Source organism: Bombus pyrosoma, linkage group LG3, assembly GCF_014825855.1.
Source record: "Bombus pyrosoma isolate SC7728 linkage group LG3, ASM1482585v1, whole genome shotgun sequence".
Classification (NCBI taxonomy): Eukaryota; Metazoa; Arthropoda; class Insecta; order Hymenoptera; family Apidae; genus Bombus; species Bombus pyrosoma.
Genome location: NC_057772.1, coordinates 4,318,143 through 4,335,398, shown reverse-complemented (window position 1 = coordinate 4,335,398; position 17,256 = coordinate 4,318,143). Strand labels below are relative to the sequence as shown.

General features: G+C 33.5%; 3 protein-coding genes across 6 annotated transcripts in view; 2 read left to right on the top strand and 1 right to left on the bottom strand.

Annotated features, from left to right (window-relative positions):
• Window positions 1–10: 10 nt before the first annotated feature.
• Window positions 11–14,600, bottom strand: LOC122566140 (neuronal cell adhesion molecule). Of its 4 annotated transcripts, XM_043722965.1 has the most exons (7): window positions 7,831–7,968; window positions 7,345–7,625; window positions 6,280–6,570; window positions 6,017–6,207; window positions 5,814–5,943; window positions 5,565–5,705; window positions 11–4,509 (listed from the first exon to the last, which is right to left on the bottom strand). In XM_043722965.1, exons 2-7 carry the CDS (start codon window positions 7,385–7,387, stop codon window positions 4,346–4,348), a joined length of 960 nt encoding a protein of 319 aa, XP_043578900.1. In that variant the 5' UTR covers window positions 7,388–7,625; window positions 7,831–7,968; the 3' UTR covers window positions 11–4,345. The 4 variants fall into 4 exon arrangements, with proteins under 4 accessions (XP_043578900.1, XP_043578903.1, XP_043578902.1 ...); XM_043722968.1 differs by lacking the exons at window positions 7,345–7,625; window positions 7,831–7,968 and adding an exon at window positions 14,520–14,600; XM_043722967.1 differs by lacking the exon at window positions 7,831–7,968 and having other exon boundaries at window positions 4,348–4,504; window positions 7,345–7,583.
• Window positions 7,964–17,256, top strand: part of LOC122566126 (protein retinal degeneration B) — a 27,986-nt gene continuing 18,693 nt past the window's right edge. The window contains exon 1 of the mRNA XM_043722907.1: window positions 7,964–8,102. The gene's annotated coding sequence lies outside the window, so the exon portion shown is untranslated. The remainder of the gene's footprint in view (window positions 8,103–17,256) is intronic.
• Window positions 15,081–17,256, top strand: part of LOC122566142 — a 4,965-nt gene continuing 2,789 nt past the window's right edge. Inside the window, exon 1 of the mRNA XM_043722971.1 lies at window positions 15,081–16,590. Coding sequence (XP_043578906.1) covers window positions 15,999–16,590 — 592 coding nt within the window. The 5' untranslated portion in view covers window positions 15,081–15,998. The remainder of the gene's footprint in view (window positions 16,591–17,256) is intronic.

The following is a 17,256-nucleotide window of genomic DNA, read 5'->3' as shown; positions in this document are numbered from 1 at the left end:
GTATCAGCCATTCAAGCACAACCTTGATTTTCTTTATTTTTTCCACAAAAATACTCAAACAATTTTTAACCCAAGCATGTTACATTTTCGTATTTTTCTCTTTTAATATAGGATTTGTACGTGATGAAATGTGCATTGTTCGTAGTTTATAAAATAAACCATGAACATGTCGGTATTAGGAAAACATTTTTCTACACATTATAATCGCGTATAATGTCAATGGAATGGATTTATACAACATATTAGAACTAAAATAACGCTGATTCAACGCGAACAACTCTATATGAATATGGAGTACTATTCGATTTTTTAATCTGACACAATATATTTAACATAAATAAAGTAAGTTAATATAATCAAGCGTGCATATTTAACAATTTATACAAAATATAGAAACAAAACAATAATGTGTATACTATATACAAATTTCGGTTCTAACATATGTTTTTGCGCTTTTCATTTTTTTTTTTTTTTTACAAAATAAATAATTATATAAAGAAATCACCAGAAGCTAATACATAATTTCAGTTAATATATAACTAAATAACTTATCGCAGAATTAATATCGAGACTAATACTTATCCGCTATAACATTATTTATGGAGATATCATTATAAATCTCTTTTACCATCACTTAATGTAAGGATGTTAAACTAATATTATTAATCTAATAGATAATGACACGACAGATATGTAGTTTTTACAAAAAGTAAAGGATTTAGAAATGGTTGTATGATATTTACAAATATTTGTAAATACGTGTTATATGTAAAATATCATATAGCAAAATCAGCTTTTTATGAAAAAAGCAGAACCAATTTGAAGCTTTTTGTAAAAACCACATTAAATTTCTTTTTCTTCTGGTATGTCATAGGCAAGCAATATGTATGTTAGGGACGATTTATGGTGCCACCAGCAACCATTATACTATTCTATAGTATTGTGCTTTACTTAATATATATTTCACATGAGTGTGTTATGTGAAGTAAATATATTAATGCAATACATTTAACTACAAAGGTATAATGACAAATGCTATGCACGTACTGTGCTTAATAGCTTTTGAATTTCAAAGATGTATGATTATCAATGCAAAAGAGAATTAAATGAAAGAAATCACTAGATAAAACAGAAAGCAGTCTTAATCAGAAATAGATTAAGATTTTTTGTTGATTTTATGTAATTTATAGTATGAACATAAAATATCTGCCATTATCATTGTAGTCATAGATTTAAGTTTATAACGCTGTGATCTACCTCATAAAAATATATCTATTTTACACCATTATAGTATTTGACAATTTTTTGGTATAGAATGATAAAGACATGTCTTGTAATTAAAGTTAACAATTAATTTTTGTGTTTATTAGTACTGTAACTAATTTGAAATATTTAGTTTAAAAAGAGCATGTGTTTATCTTATTGGAAAAAGAAAGAATCATGATTATCTTACTATTTACTTTCAATTCTAATGATATAATTTTACTGATTGTATTTCTAATGTAATTAAAGTTATTTTATGATCATCCTACATTGCATAGGTAGATATGCAGATCTTCTAATGGTATGCAATGGCAGAATTCTAAACCCAGAGGACTAAATTTTATTGTTAGTTTCTATAGCAGCTGATAGTTATAAGAATAATTTTTCATTTTATATATCAAGTAACATTTATACTCCTTTTTTTATCAGGCTTCACCACATTATTAATGCCGCTAAATGCAAAACCTATGCCTTCACCAGACAGCTTTGATAGAGACAGTTAAATATTTAAATTACAGTACACCTATTGTTATGTATTTCAGCAGAAACAAGTGATTATAATTCTATTTGAATGTGCACGATATATAAAGAGTCGTGTTCTAAAGTAATATATATGATATATTATTGCTGGATTATTTAAAGCAGGAAAAGTCATCTTTATAGAAAAAGGGTGCAATTGTTACAATGTATTATCATCGTTTTTAAGAGTATTGCATTGATTTGTAAAAATGAAGGATGTTTTATACAATCCTTGAGAAAGTGAGAAAACACGACTCTTCTAACTGGAGAGAGGAACATGATATTCTACATGAAATACTCTTAATGAGCATATCTACTAGATCACTCTTGAAGCTCGATATCATAGCACAAAATTATCTATATGAATATGTAGATAAATATTCATCATTGCATTTCAGCATTATTATTATTTATATAAAAAATTGTCTTTGCTTATAGCTAAAATATCATGATGCCTTGGCTATATAAATATATATATTTATATTGTTATCATTATTGTTATTATCATATTATTTTTTCATTAGCGCGTATATATACCATTCACAACACAGAGTGCATAGTACGAAGCCGAATTGAATCTGTTCACCCCTATAAGATTATACTGCAGGGAAGAACAGATCATAAAGCTTCAATGTAACAACGCACAACCAATATTTATACAACCTGCGTGCACCAAATTGCTTTTTGTCAGATTTTTATATTGACAAAAGCAATATTTAACTTATGTAATTGTTTTAAGTAGAATCATTAAGGTATTATGTTTCTTATATTATGAGCTTTACTATTAACACATGAAAGACTAATACACACAAGAATCAATTTCCACAACCACTTCCATATTCATCACTTATGATGTTTTAACTGAAATTAAGCAATAAAAGTAAACAAATTTATCTTGATTCTTTTCCTGAGAAAAGTTTCATTTAAAAAATTCAAAGTTAACAATAAGTCAAAAATAAACCTCTTTTGTTATTATTTTTTTAGTAAGAAAAGTCTCAACACCCACTACCACAATCTTAATAACATATTTCACATAATGATAAACTCTGATATGGTACTACATGTAAATTGTGGAAAATAACTATGTATGTATCTGTTTGTACAGGAAGAACTTTTATCAAAATCATCAACCTTCATTGATTGACTAAGTTAAATTTTGTATGCAATTCGAGACGATACTTCTCATAAAAAATGAATATTTGTGGAAAAGATCTGTTTTAACGATCGATTACAAACTTGATTCTATCAAAGGTGATATCCAAAATATTTTAACCTATTCTACTTTTGCCCTATATTTACCACTAATCTGAACCGAATGATGATCATGAATAATTTTCTTATTTGTTGAATGTTATGAAGATTTATTGAATGCTCTTTTTTTTTCATTTTCCTAAAAAGTTTATGTACCGAAACTTATTTTTCATGAATTTGTGCTATTTTGTATTTGTTAAGATTTGGTTTCGATGAAATTTGATTTCATAGCTTTTTATAATTCAGTAGCAGTGGATATTGCATTTGTTATTAAGGTAGTGCAAAAGCATGTTGAAGCATTAGACATATTTGAATAGTTACATGCAAAGTTAAAAATATGAAGAATATAATATTACTAGAAATAACATTAACATAATAGAATTATTTTTATAATTAGAGTACTATGATTTTTACACTGTACACTCTCTGATTCACAGGATTTTTCCAGAAAGAGCATATGGTGCATTGACTTCCGTTATATTAATTCTTTTGGAAGAAAGCATTATCAAAATATTCTCTAAAAAACAAATGCATTCGTATAACAATAAATAAAAAAACAATAACTTTTATAAAGACACAAAAAAGGAACTTTTTTACCAATGACTTCTGCACACCTTAAAACGGCAGTAAGCAAGCCTTTAATCATACCTCGTGTTTGACAAAATTTTTTTAATCGGATGATGTGTATTATTGGCAAAAGTCTTACTCCCTGCATGATATTGTCCATTAAAATCTCATTTGTGTTCGGTGATAATGGTTAAAAATAATTGCGTAAAAAACATGAATTCATGCAGAACGTAAGACAAAAATTTGCCGCTTAATATTAATATCATATGATTTTAGTTTCTTCAAAAATTTGCCTTTTGTTCTTAGAATTACAGTCTTACTAAGAATATTCCTTTTTTCGCTTACAGGAGTTCTTGACTTTAAGCTCGATAACTGAGCAACGATATCGAATTTTAATGTTAGAACATCCTGATAAACACTCTCAAAAATGTGCTACTCCATTTCACAAAACCTAGCAGAGTCTTACATATGCTTTGAACACTTTACATTGTATTGTAAGTGAAAAATTTATTTCCTTAGAATACTCGGAATGTATGATGCGTCTCTCAATTTTCTGACTATAAACATAAATTTCCACTTTCGCAATAATTATCATCTTCATCGCTTATCTGATTCTACGCATTGTAATACTTGGCGGATTCGAGGCCTCTTGTAATTCCAGTTACTTACGTTTAAGGTGACACATAAATTGTGCTCAAGCCACTTGTTAATAAAAATTAGCCACAGAAATCTAAATATTTAATCGCTAAAGTCGCATAGGTTGCACAACGCTATTATTGTTTAAGCGTGTAGTGGTTTGGTTATTGAAATTTTCGTCTTGAGGAATGTGTTCTGTTCTTTCGTCGAAAAATCCTGGATTCAGAATGATATTGGGTACAAGTTCAATCACTTCCTGCTCCTCCAGCTGCGCTGCAATTCGGGAACGGAGATTAATTTTCATTGGTCTGGGCCATGAGTTATATTAGCTTCTACCCTCTCCCTTTACCAGTGTTTGCTGGGCCATGGATATTCAAGAACAACTTATGTTATATTAACAATTGAATAATCCTATGTTCAATTTAAAATCTATATATATATATATATACAATAATAAATCAATGAAAACACATTGAGAAATCTTTCATATATATAAATATATTGCTTACCCAGCAAATATATTTGTGCTACCTTTGACCTAAGTTTTATACAGTCAAAGATTTACTAATAGCACACAATGTTATCTAGGCCATAATGCTCTATATTACTATTATTATAATATTTTCTATTCATGACACTAATCATTCTGCATAACAAATTTTATACAAACCACCAAAGCTTTTTAATTTAAAATATAACAGTTAGTAAAAGAGTAAGATAAAAATTCTTTATATAGACAGAGCAAGTTTGGTGGTTGATAAAGTCCATTCATAAGTTATAGGTTTCATTCCTATGAGGAGTAAGAAAGGTGCTACTGACAGGCAAACTGTATAGAAAGATATAAATATGTTACAGATTATTTTAGTGCCTTATGTTGTAAAGTGTTTTGTGCAAAAGTTATAAAAGTGTTATTGTTAAATCGGTATTGGTAAGAAAATTTATTAAACGCTAGTAAATTTTAAAAGTTGAACGCTAGAAAATTCATTAAATGCTAATTTGCAGAGCGCTTGCAGTAGGGAAATATTAGTGAAAGATAATTGGCACTGTATTAGAATAGCACTAAACTGATTGAAAGGAGAATAGCTGATGTAAAGAAAGCTAGAGATCAGGGCCATAGATAAGTTAAGTGGTTAGTGATGCTATCGTTTCTGCTGCAGATTTCGTCCTCTAGATAATCATGTTATATATTTCAAACTTAGATAATCTAGCATATTCTACTTTAATTTATTTGCATGGAAGGAAATAAGTTTCATCAGCAGAAATAAATAGCATGAAAGAGAAAGAGTAGAAGCAAAAGCTTTTAGATAAAGTTACCAGGAAATGCTTACAGGGTACTTTGCACTCACGATAGAGGAGGTAACAAGTACCTATACCAAGAATCATAAGTGTACCCATAACTATCCCTACTGCTGCCACCCAGACACGAGTGTCAAAATTTTCTACACCTGCTAAGAGATGTCTTGCAAGTTCTGAAATAATTGTCAATTATAATTAGTAAGCAATAGTATTTATTTTATATAAATACTAATTTGTTTACATGCAGGATCATGTAAAGTTATCACGTTTAAATTATGTACCTAATTCCTCACTACTGTGTTGAGTATGACCTTCAACCTCAACAATTTCTCCTCTCCCCAGCTGATTTGTTGCCCAGACTCGAAACGAGTAAGTAGTGTTTGGCACCAAGTGATACACATCAATTTGCCTCTATAAAATTATCAATTTTAATAACAGCAGTCAGTGGTATAGAGCTGATTTCATTAAAAGAAAAACTGTTTACAGAATTTGGAGGAATGTGCGTTGGAACAATAGGCTTCCAGTCTTCTGGTTCTTCACCCACATTCGGTTTAAGACGATATTCGGCAGTGAAATCTATGATAGGATAACCACCTGTGCCAGCTACTTCCCAAAGAATATTTGCCAATATTGTTGATGGTTTAACCCATACATTGTGTAAAGCTGGTGGAGGAGCTAAAATGGAGTAAAAAATACATTATAAATCTGCAATTACTTTAGAATTACATTCAAATTTAAGTAACTTACTTCTAACTTGTACGTTGATTCTAGTTTTGACAGCATCATGATCGTCATCTAGAGTACATGAATAGTTTCCAGCATCATCTGCACTAACATTAATAAGTTGCAAAGCTCCATTAGGCTCAACCTTTAGTCTTTCAATTTGTCCATCTTCCCGTCCCTCCCTTATCCACATCACTCCAACAGATTCTCCTGACTGTGGCAGTGCATCTTCTTCTGCACATGCTAATGTCAAGTTCTGACCTATATCTACAGCCACAGATCTTATTGGCACTAAAGTTGCTGCTTCGTGCCATGCTAAAAACATTGTAAAACATAATTATTAAATTATGAAGTTAATGGTATTTGTATAACAATTTTATGTAGAATTATATATTTTTTAAATGACATTCTAATACTTTTTATAGGGTAAACATTTATAGATAAAAAGATATAAATTACGAATTATAATTATGAGTCAATTTAAATTATTATTTAAAATATTATTTACAATAAAAAATATAAATAAAATTCACTGAGACATTAAAAAAAATACGTTTTTATTAATACAATTTACAAAATGAACACATATAAAAATTAATTGATGTACTTAATATTAGGATCCACAATTCTTCCTTTTCTAATAGAAAAAATATTTATAATAATCTAAGCATCTGAACATCGAGTTTGAATTATAGCTTATTATATTCACTGAATGTATTTGATACTTTGTATAACTGTATTTAAATAAAATATAGTTTTTACGAAAACTTATATGTATTTTTTAAGCTTTAATATTACTAATAAGAACTACAAAAGCAATTCGATAGAAAAATACAAATTGATGCGTCGTTGTGCTATCGATTTTGATTAAACATTTAAAGGATGTAAGAACAAAAAAAAATCACATAATCCGCTCGGGAAGTCGAGATATACGGCAAAATTTGCATAACTCGACCCTGAATCGTAACGATCGTGTACTTAGCCCGATTTATACGCTGCACGTATATAAGCGCACGAACACCGAACGTATGTATAGTATCACATTGATCCGCAGGTGCACTTACGCCTGAACGAATATTATGTACTTACCTGCCAGAAAGAGTATCAGCGTGATAATTCTATGACCAACCATTCTCCCATATTAGACGATCTCCCATGGATGCATACGGAAACGTGTTAAGGATTTTTTCTTAGTCACATCTCTCGATCGATTTTTTATACTTTTTAAACAACATTCAGTACGCGGGAGCTGTCAAACTCATCACGCATCGCGGAACACCGCCCGTCCGGCGCTCTTTGGATTTTATTGAGTTGCAGTTGGCGCACTCTCGCGGTGGTGCTGCGAACCTTATCAGAACACAGGGCTGCAACTGCATCAAAACTGAAAGTAGCCAGCTGCCGTCTTGTTTAAATATGTGAAAAGATCTTGCGACGTAAAGTTAGATGTATCGATTAGAATGATACGAATCGAAAGGATCAAATGGTTTTTCATTAATACTCATTTTATGTGTCGTTGTTATTTTAGATCGTGACATCGTTTCAAACAATTGAAAAGGTCTAGAAATGACTAGTTACCTTATTAAATTGAATCGCTGTTACGCGGGAAGAAGTGCATCGATACTCGTATCAGAACTGGTTGAATCTGCTTTACTGATTGAGGAAGAGCTGCTCCATATTTTCCTCTATCTTTGTCGCGATTAACCAGACAAAAACGATAGACACCTCACAATGGGATAATCGCGGTAGTTGCCTATGATTGCTCTCATTTGTATGTGTGCATATATGAACACTATTGTACAAGTGAACCGAGGAAACAAGAGGACTGGTTGAAATCTCTCGGTGAATTGGTATGTATGTACAGTGCATGCTACACGCGATACACCGTAACCATGATCGATTAGTTTTTCAAAGAATTTAACTGTCAGATCTACTGCCAACTACGTATTTTCGCTTATACAAAAACGCTGTTGGCGATGTAACGATTATCTGTACGATGTATCAAACACTATGATTTCATGTAACAATGAGAAATAGATTGTACTTTATCAGTAGTAAAATCGTGTTGTTATGACAGTTTTGTAAGGAAATGCAAATGTGTTATACGTGAACCAACTGTTTGTTAGTTGCATTGTTTATAATATACATTATCTTGTTTTATTTTAAAGAATAGTTTCCCAATTTTAACAAATACTGATTCTCATTTAGTTATTTATTGGATGTTTCGGAGAGAATGTAATTGAAATGGGACTATACAAAGTCACTTTCATAAGCGTGCTCTGAAACCTATTCGAACAGTGATTTTTCTTAAATTTAGCGCTATTCATCAATAATAGGCTAATAGAATGCTTCGATCGATATATCCCTATATAATTAGTGCAAATTAAATAAAATTGATTGTAACTTTTATGACGGGGATACATTTGCAAGATATTATTATCATAGTAAACATATTGTAAGATTTGTAAACATATTTTAAAAACTTTCCTAATTCTATGCAATTTAATGAAACACATAATTTAATCCCTATTAAAGGGTGCAATAGGGTTTATATACATTGTATTTCTATCTGTTATATGCCATATCGTATATGTATATAAATTTCTAAATTTCTAATGGGTTAGAAAGCACCGCTACGTCATTGAAATTGTATCAAACGTTTTCCATCCTCCTTTATGTGACGTAACTAGTGACGTCAACAAATTGGGAGATCGATCGAATTCAAACTTACTCTTTCAGAAACATTTAAGACATATGAATTTTCTAGCAGTTTAATTAATGATGTAGAGTGTAGAATGGTTTTTACACCATTAATATTTACAATAATATTTCAACAGTTAAAAATTTTTAATTGAAAATTTCAAATTTTTTTGTAAGAATTTTATGTATTTCATTCTTTTTGGCCATTCGAGTAGCTACGTTTCATTTCTCATTCAAGAATTAATTGCGAATGTTACACATTACGTGTTCATATTAACATCGCGTCAGTGTAGTACATCATTCCTAATTATCGTGGATTGTAATTAGCGACGTGGACACGTGGTTTGCGGCGGTGGCATTCATTTACACCGGAGGGCGAAATTAATTACGTTAGTCAACATACGAATTCCAAGAGGTATTAAGATCATTGGTATTTTTGTGGATCGTTATCATTCTACTCATTTCTCAGACAATCTTTTATTAATCATTAATATAATAATCAACAACTTCCATAATATTTACACATCTATTCCAATATATCTTCACCCCTCTTCTACTATCTTACTTCTTTATAATTCCATATGCAATCTTTGTTTCATATAAGTACCCTCATAAAACGCTAATGCATGTTTAATATGCGTTAATTAGATTCGTTCTCACAGGTAACCGTTCTTATTAATTTCATATGAAGTGCATCACGCAAAGATAGTCGGTAAATGCACCTCAATGTCAACATAATACACTTGACTGATAATGAACCGTGAAGGGAAGTTAATGGAAAACAGTCTCACGCTATGGCACATAACAAGGATAATGTAATCCTCTTACGGAATTTCTGCCTAGAAGCTGATGTATCTGGAGAGTACGATGAACTCATGGTTTTTATACTCACATTAAAGAAAAAAATTTATGTCTGAAAATAATTTCTCGATATCACTGGCTCGTCTCGATGCGGAAGGGAATAGGGCGGTTAATCACATTCCAACGAAGATTCAAGCAATTGTCTGTGGACCGTGGTTGACTATATCGTTACGCCTGCCCTCTCGTTTCTCGTTATATCGAAATTGAATTGTTTCAGTTTCCAAGCAACCTTTTAGAATTACCCTTTAGAGGAGATTCTGTTTCCTCCCCCTGCGCATTAATCGCAAATGGAAGCGAACAGGCAGGGTTCACCTCGTGGTTGACATTTGGTAGATGTAGTCTAGCGTCTTTACGCTGTACAGGTGCAATTTGCACAACAATCCAAGTTGCTGCATTAATTAAGCTCTTCGAGGTTTGGCCTTTTGTATACATCGATTAGATTTTAAAGACTAAACTGTTACTTTGATGTGTCGTCGTGGAAATAATCGAACAGTCAGAGTATATTGTTGGTACTGTTACGTCGCGCGGGACATCTGCACGCCAGCCCTCGCTACCTGGCAGCCAACAGCCAACCTACAGCCATCCCGATTCTCAATAGACCCAATGACCCACCATAAAGACATTAGCCTTTAGCTGCATTGTCTCCACACATATTTGCCAGTCTAATTGCATGTCTGGAGAATTCTCTAATTCGAAAAGTATTTGCAGTTTATGGCTGGGTCTTGGAAAGGTCCTTGAGTTTGTTAGGCGCTCTTAGGAATCACGGAGAAAGCGGGCAGTCATTAAATGGGAAAAACCTAACACATGTTCATCAGTAAAAGGACACATCCATACCAAGCTTTCCTCCGAAACACCTTAAGGGCAGTCCAGCACTCTCGAGCGAGTGTTCAAGCAGTCATCAACATTTCTACACTTATTCTTCACCGTTAGAATAGTCAACACGTTATTACCGAGTTTCATACCTTAAATCAGTCAGTTACTTCACTTATCCATACGCATCAGTGTAACTATTTTTCTATATAAAGTTGTTGGAATAAACACTATTTTATACCTGTTAGTTCAGTGTAAATTCAGTGTAAATTCAGTGTAAATTCAGTTGAATTGTGAAAACACCCCTATTGTCGTAACAGAAATCAGGGGTTCGATCATTTCGTGGCGTCGATTATCCAATCGTAACGAGAGTTTACGCCTTTCGTTGACGTGCTTTCTTGCGATCGCGTCTCCCCGCGAGTGTTCCAAACAGGTACGTATCTTCTTTTATATAGATATTTGCATTTGCTGTTTTATCTGTATTTGTTATGAGGCGTTTAAGTAGATTTTATCGTCCAAGAAGTATTTCATAAAGTCTACCTTAATATTCATCTTCGCATTCTCCTGATATTAAAAAATTTTATGGCCATCTACGGTGGTACTATCGTATCGTGATAAAATACCAAGTTATAAATGGCAAGAATTCTTGAGTTGGATGGTTCATAGGACTGCATTGTTCAAGTAAATGAATTTGTTCGTCTAATTTAACAACAATTTGATAAAGAGACGAGAGTATGCTTAATTGTGCCTTTCGATAGACTAGATACTGCGTAGTCAAACAATATAAAGTTTCAAGTTAATTACCTTTTATTAAACTAAATCTAATTTCCTAGACATTCTTTCTCGGCTAGTCAGACAACTATAATTGTGAAGCAGTGTGCAGTATATGACATGTCCATTATTTTCCAAGAAAAAATAAGGTCAAAGGAGGTTCCATTATTATTCTCAAGCACGAAAGTCGCGCTGTAGTCTCACAATTGCGATCGTATCAGTAACCGGATCAAATCTCATTTACAATCTATGTAAACTTCATGGTGCATCGTCTCGAATTAAAACTGGGCGTTGCATCGATGTCACTCGAAATAATTCCATGATCATCCCCGGTGTTCATCGCCCAATTACGTATAAGTTGGAACGTTCATTAAAAAGGAGTACAGAAAAGAGGGAAAAGGAGCAAGAAAAAAGAATTTTATCGACCTAGTTTCGCTTTCGTCTCAGTTTACTTTCATTATGCCCTTCACTGCAAATCGAAAGGATTTCCGCGTAACTTTCCAATTACGATTCGCCAGTTGAATGAAAAAATGCTCGGCCGTTCGTGTTTCCTAACGCGCAATACGCTTTAATTATCTCTTTTCTCTCTCTTTTTTGTAAGCATTTTAATCGCCTTCTTCGCCTCGCCATGTACACACACGTTTACACGACCGGATGTAGGGCTGACGAAAAGCGGGCTGTACCTAGGCCAGGAGGGTGGAAATACTTCGACCCGTCCTCTTGAAAATGTCAAAGGTTGCCGCGCAAGGCGCATCGACGTATCCCTGTTTTCCAGGAGCCAGCAGTCGAACGCAATTCTATTGTTCCTGCTCTATCGTCGAGCAGTAATTATCATTTCCATTTTGCGCCATTTCATGATTGCGCTCCTTTGAACACGCTAGACGAAATATACATGTATATCTACAAATCTATGTTTCGAAGATCGAAGACGTAAACGTATGATTTGTTTCAAAAGAAATAGATTTAACATACAACCATTACGTTATTAGTGGTACAGAAGTAGTACGATAGCAATAGTACAAAAACTTCAAACGTATTAATGAGAATGGAAATTATTATAGATGAGAATTATTCTTTTAGATAGATAAGAATTTTCAGATGAAATGTAACGTAATTAATGAAATTTTCTAATCGATTTTGTTCACATGATTTTAATTGAGATTTTGGGTTAATCGATTTTTGGAATAGAGTCGTTTTAGTTCGCTTTATCGACCGCACTTCCGATCTCAATTTTCTTCGTAATTTCACTCCTCGCATTTTCGTTTATTTTCACTGGAATTATTTCTGCCACGAAAACACTGTTCCAGTTTGTTTCTTATGTATATCTGGTACAGTTACCGAAATAATTTCATAAATATTTGGAGTTCATCTTCAAATACTTATACAAAATCTGATTAAAATGACGACAATAACTAAAAATAATGTTTTTTCTTTCGAAGTAGCTGATTTCAAAGGGAGAGCTGAACATCGCAGCGATATCATCGTGTAATATCGATTGCGACAAAGTCCTTGTCGGAAGATTAATTATTTCATTTTCATTTAACTTCGCGACGAGCAATTGAATTTTCCCCAGGCAAACCTTTTACTGAAAATTACCACCGACTCTGCATTTCCAATGTACAGATAATGAAAACACAAAGTTACGTTGCTCCACTCATTTTTCATGTCATCGGTGGATTAATTATAATAATCCACGATTCTCTTAATTATTTCCTCTCCCGTGGTTTTACGACGGCAGCGGAAATATCCTCCCACCTATCGCAATGATATTTTCTTCTTTAAACTATCGTACTTCCAGTTTACAACTCGGAGTCGTAAAAATTTTAGAGGCTTCGTTGGAAATTACTTGGTTAATGTCAAAGGTTCGAAGTTTCATCAAGAAGTTGGAACGTTTCTGCGGAGCTTTCCGTGAAAACGGATTTATTGAAAGAAATAGATCTCGGGAGTCCTTCGTGTGTTCGACATTAAATTATTGTTATCTGTTCTTCTGTGTCACCGCTCCCTTGCATTCTGTTTCCAACTTTCGACACTCGCCACACCGCGATAATATTTCAAATCCTTACTAAAATTCAACGAAAATGTTTTTCGTTTCGTTTTCCTTTTGTTTGCGAGATTAAAACGTCGGAGATTAATGTCAGAGCGTATCCGGTAATTGTTGTTTCATTCTAATGGAGAAAGTTCCGGAAATATATTGCGTATGAAAATCTCCAGCGTGTTTCTTATCGAGATTCACACAGAAAGAAAAACTAATTACAAAATAATGTTGCGGATATTGTAACGCTAGCATAAACCATGATATATGGACCACTACGTATTTATCGCTTTCTACTGACCCCAGACATTCTGGCGCTTCAATAAACTACATTTCGAGTGCTGATTCATTTATTCTACTGCGCATTTATCCATACGAGGTGTCTTACTTTTATTAATGTAATTAAGTGGAGATATTCCTCGAACATACGTTGATTTGTCATAACAATAATTCGCCAAAGTATTTGGACATTCGCTATAGAAGATCTTTATGAGTATATCGTCTGTATTATAGAAAGCTTTCGAAGGATGAAACACGGTTATCGTAACTATAGTGATAAAATCTGAAACCAATCTGGAAATGTACGTAAAAATTGCGAGAGATTTGTTGCGAGTGTACGTTTAAAAAAAAAACTAGTACATAGTATAAAATTTAAAGATATAATTAATTAGTGATTGCAACGAATATTGAGACATATATTTGCAATATAAGTTGCAACGTCTTCGTACATTTTCGAATTTGTTTCAAACTTTTGATCGTGACAGTCGCATTATGTGGCATGTCCTAGAAAATCTTTCGCATGATACGATTCAGAAAATGTTTCCATGTATATTCAAATACTTTCGTAAGCCATTGTATTTCGAAGCAATCAAAGGCAGACTAAAAGAGTGCAAGAAATATCACTATGAAAGAGTGTCATTTAAACGTCTATATTTGCTAAACAGAAACATTTATGTAAAAACGAATTATTTGTCCGATGATGTTACACAGTTTAAAACTGCACGTCCGTCGATGAAAAATATCGCGCTTTTTTAATAAGATATTGTTTGCAATATGACTCGATATGTAAAATGTTTGTACATGTCGCACGTACCTGATTGGAACGTGCGTGTTGATCGGCCAAGTTGTGCCGCGAATTTCCACGAAACAGAGATTGAAACTTCACAGTGAGTACAGAGAGAAGAGCGGAAGGACTGCTATAAATACGGTCGATTTGCAAACGTCACAAGAGTTGTATACTCGTATGCCGGATGTGCGATGTTTGTCATGAAACGAAGATAAGCACCGAGGATATGCCTGTTCTATTCCATTCCAGAAAAGGAAATGCTTGATCTAGATACTGTGAGAACTACCTCGCTTATTAACTTAAGAGACGTAATAAAAAAAAATCATGTCAATGATCTTCGTTCAGTATCTATCTTGTACTTCAAAATATCTTCAAATATCGAATAGAAATTCGTACAAGAAGAAAATTCGCGATCTAACGTTCCTACGAAGCTTTCCAACTAATTGAAGGAATTTGTCATAGAAATATCAGATGCATCGAATTCTTTAAATACTGACACACGTGAAAATACGCTCGAAGGAACAAAGGAGGATGAGTTCATATGACAAAAGAGTCTGTATATGCAATTGAGACTAAAAAGTTACGTTTTCGTATGGCCAGGCATACGCATTTTTTCCTGAAAAATGTGTCCAAATCGTGATCTTCTCTATCCAAAAAGCACGGATAGATCATAAAATAGTAACAAGACACGGTATCGCGATGTTCTCACTGTTGCGTAGGTTAAAGATCCTGTCATTGGCGTCTGTCAACGGAACAACGCGTTCCACGTTAATCAAATCGGATATTGGAACGGTATTTTCAACGAGCGTAAATGTAACCGGTTTCTTGGACGAGAAAAAAAGAAATTGGAGCACGGGGTATCGTTGGCACAGCAGTAAAGGTTGGCTCAATGATATTTCAAGATACGAATCGTCGAACGGAAAATTGCTCGCGATAAATGGAGGTATAAAATTCTCTTTTCTTCGCGAGATATAAGCGACTCGTTATTAGAGAGACATTACAATAGAACGATCGTGCTATCGACATGGCAACGATACATGATATTTAATTTCCTTTTAAAGATTCTAATAAAAGAGTCTCTGGGCGTGTTTCGTTTGAACTTTGTCATTATCGGTTTGCAACGTGTGAGATGCCTGTTGGCAAATGATCTTGTCTAAAGCTGCGGTATTCTGTGCAACAACTACTATCCATGTTCCATTCAAAGAACTAAATGTTCTGTACGACAAAAAGGACTTCGTATAATTTCTGTCATGAAAATGCAACACGTTCACCGTTTGAATAATTGTCTGCACAAGAAATTATCTCTTTCTCGAGGAAGTTACCAAAACTGTCTGTTTAAAATTCATACATAGCAAGATTGCAAAAAGTTCTACGGTTCTGACTGTGTTGCAGGATCTCGTGTAATTCATTAGCATAAATAGCGAGGTTTCTATTCTAACGTTACAGAAGTCGACATTTTGCGTATTGCAATCGTTTTCGGAGACCGAAAATATTCACGGTTTTCGTATGAAAGAGAAGTTTTATAATTCCGACGTTCTCCAGTCAAAGTTCGTTTCAGAAAGAAGCAGATATATGAGCAGTGGTGAATATCGCTGTGAAATGAAGACGTACATTGAGAGAAGAGGTTTCTTGCTCGACAGTGGATCGTCGATCTTTTCGCAGTTCCCTTTGGCGCCAATCTACCACTCTTGGAAGTTCTCCAAGGAATTTTGTCCTTCGGCGGAATACCATAGTTCATCCATGCAGAAGTTGTCGAATTCGATGTTAAAGTTCCATTCTTTCACGGAAAATCCATCTTACCAGAAGTCTGCGTGTAAAAATTTATGGAGATCGAGAGGTCTATCCGAAGCAATATTTTGTCCCATGAGCTTTCGTAACTATTCCTCCTCCAAAGAACCTCCTTGCGATAAAACATTGAAATCGGATGATTGCGATGGGACAACAATCAAAGATGTTTCTAAGCGTTGCTATTCAAAGTTTGACGAAGACGCGGAAGAATGTCCAAAATCTTCGAGAAAATGTCAACTACCAGTTGAGGATGATTGCGAAGAGCATTCACCATTCCCTTGTCCGGACGTAAAAGATTACTGTCCTACAGGTAAAGTTTTAAACTCCTGGAAGCAAAATTTTTTACTTACGGTTGGAGGAAAGAGAGAAAAACGATCGAGAAATAGGAAATTGACCTTGAATTCGAAATATTTTCAGATTGTCATGGTTTTATAGGTCAAAAAGATAAAGATACCGAGAAGAATGCGTCGTACATTATCGTTTTTAATCAACGATTAAGTTAATTCCGAATACTAACTGTCATGTCATTCTCGAGACAACAGCTTTTTTTTATCTATTCCACGATGCACATATTGTGTAACACCTATATTATGATGTTATCTTAAAGTATATACGTATATAAAAATTATTAAAAGCTGACTCACTTTAGCTAGCAGCTGAATTTTCATCTTTGCTGTTTAGCGATGCGCGGAAAGCTTTATCAGCTTCGTTGTATGTACGTTACTTATTATTATTATTATTATTATTTTTATTTAGTCCGTGCCTCTCGGCTTTGGACGAACTTTCAGCTTTCTTTACAGCTCTTTATTGCACTAATCGCCTTCTTATCTCTAATCTAACGCTAATGCTTATAATCTATTTATACTTATGTCTACGATTTATTGCAACTTAGCCTACACACTATTGCCACTTTGGTCCTTTTGCCTCCTTGCTGTGCTACCTTCCTGTCCTTCCACCCCTTCTTGAATTGCTTTTA

Excerpts from the sequence above, each read along its gene's own strand:
- LOC122566140 (XM_043722965.1), bottom strand. The coding sequence starts at position 7,387 with ATGGTTGGTCATAGAATTATCACGCTGATACTCTTTCTGGCAG. Across the intron at positions 6,571-7,344 it reads GCTGATACTCTTTCTGGCAG|CATGGCACGAAGCAGCAACT; the intron begins GTAAGTACATAA and ends CAATGTTTTTAG. Across the intron at positions 6,208-6,279 it reads AATCAACGTACAAGTTAGAA|CTCCTCCACCAGCTTTACAC; the intron begins GTAAGTTACTTA and ends ACTCCATTTTAG.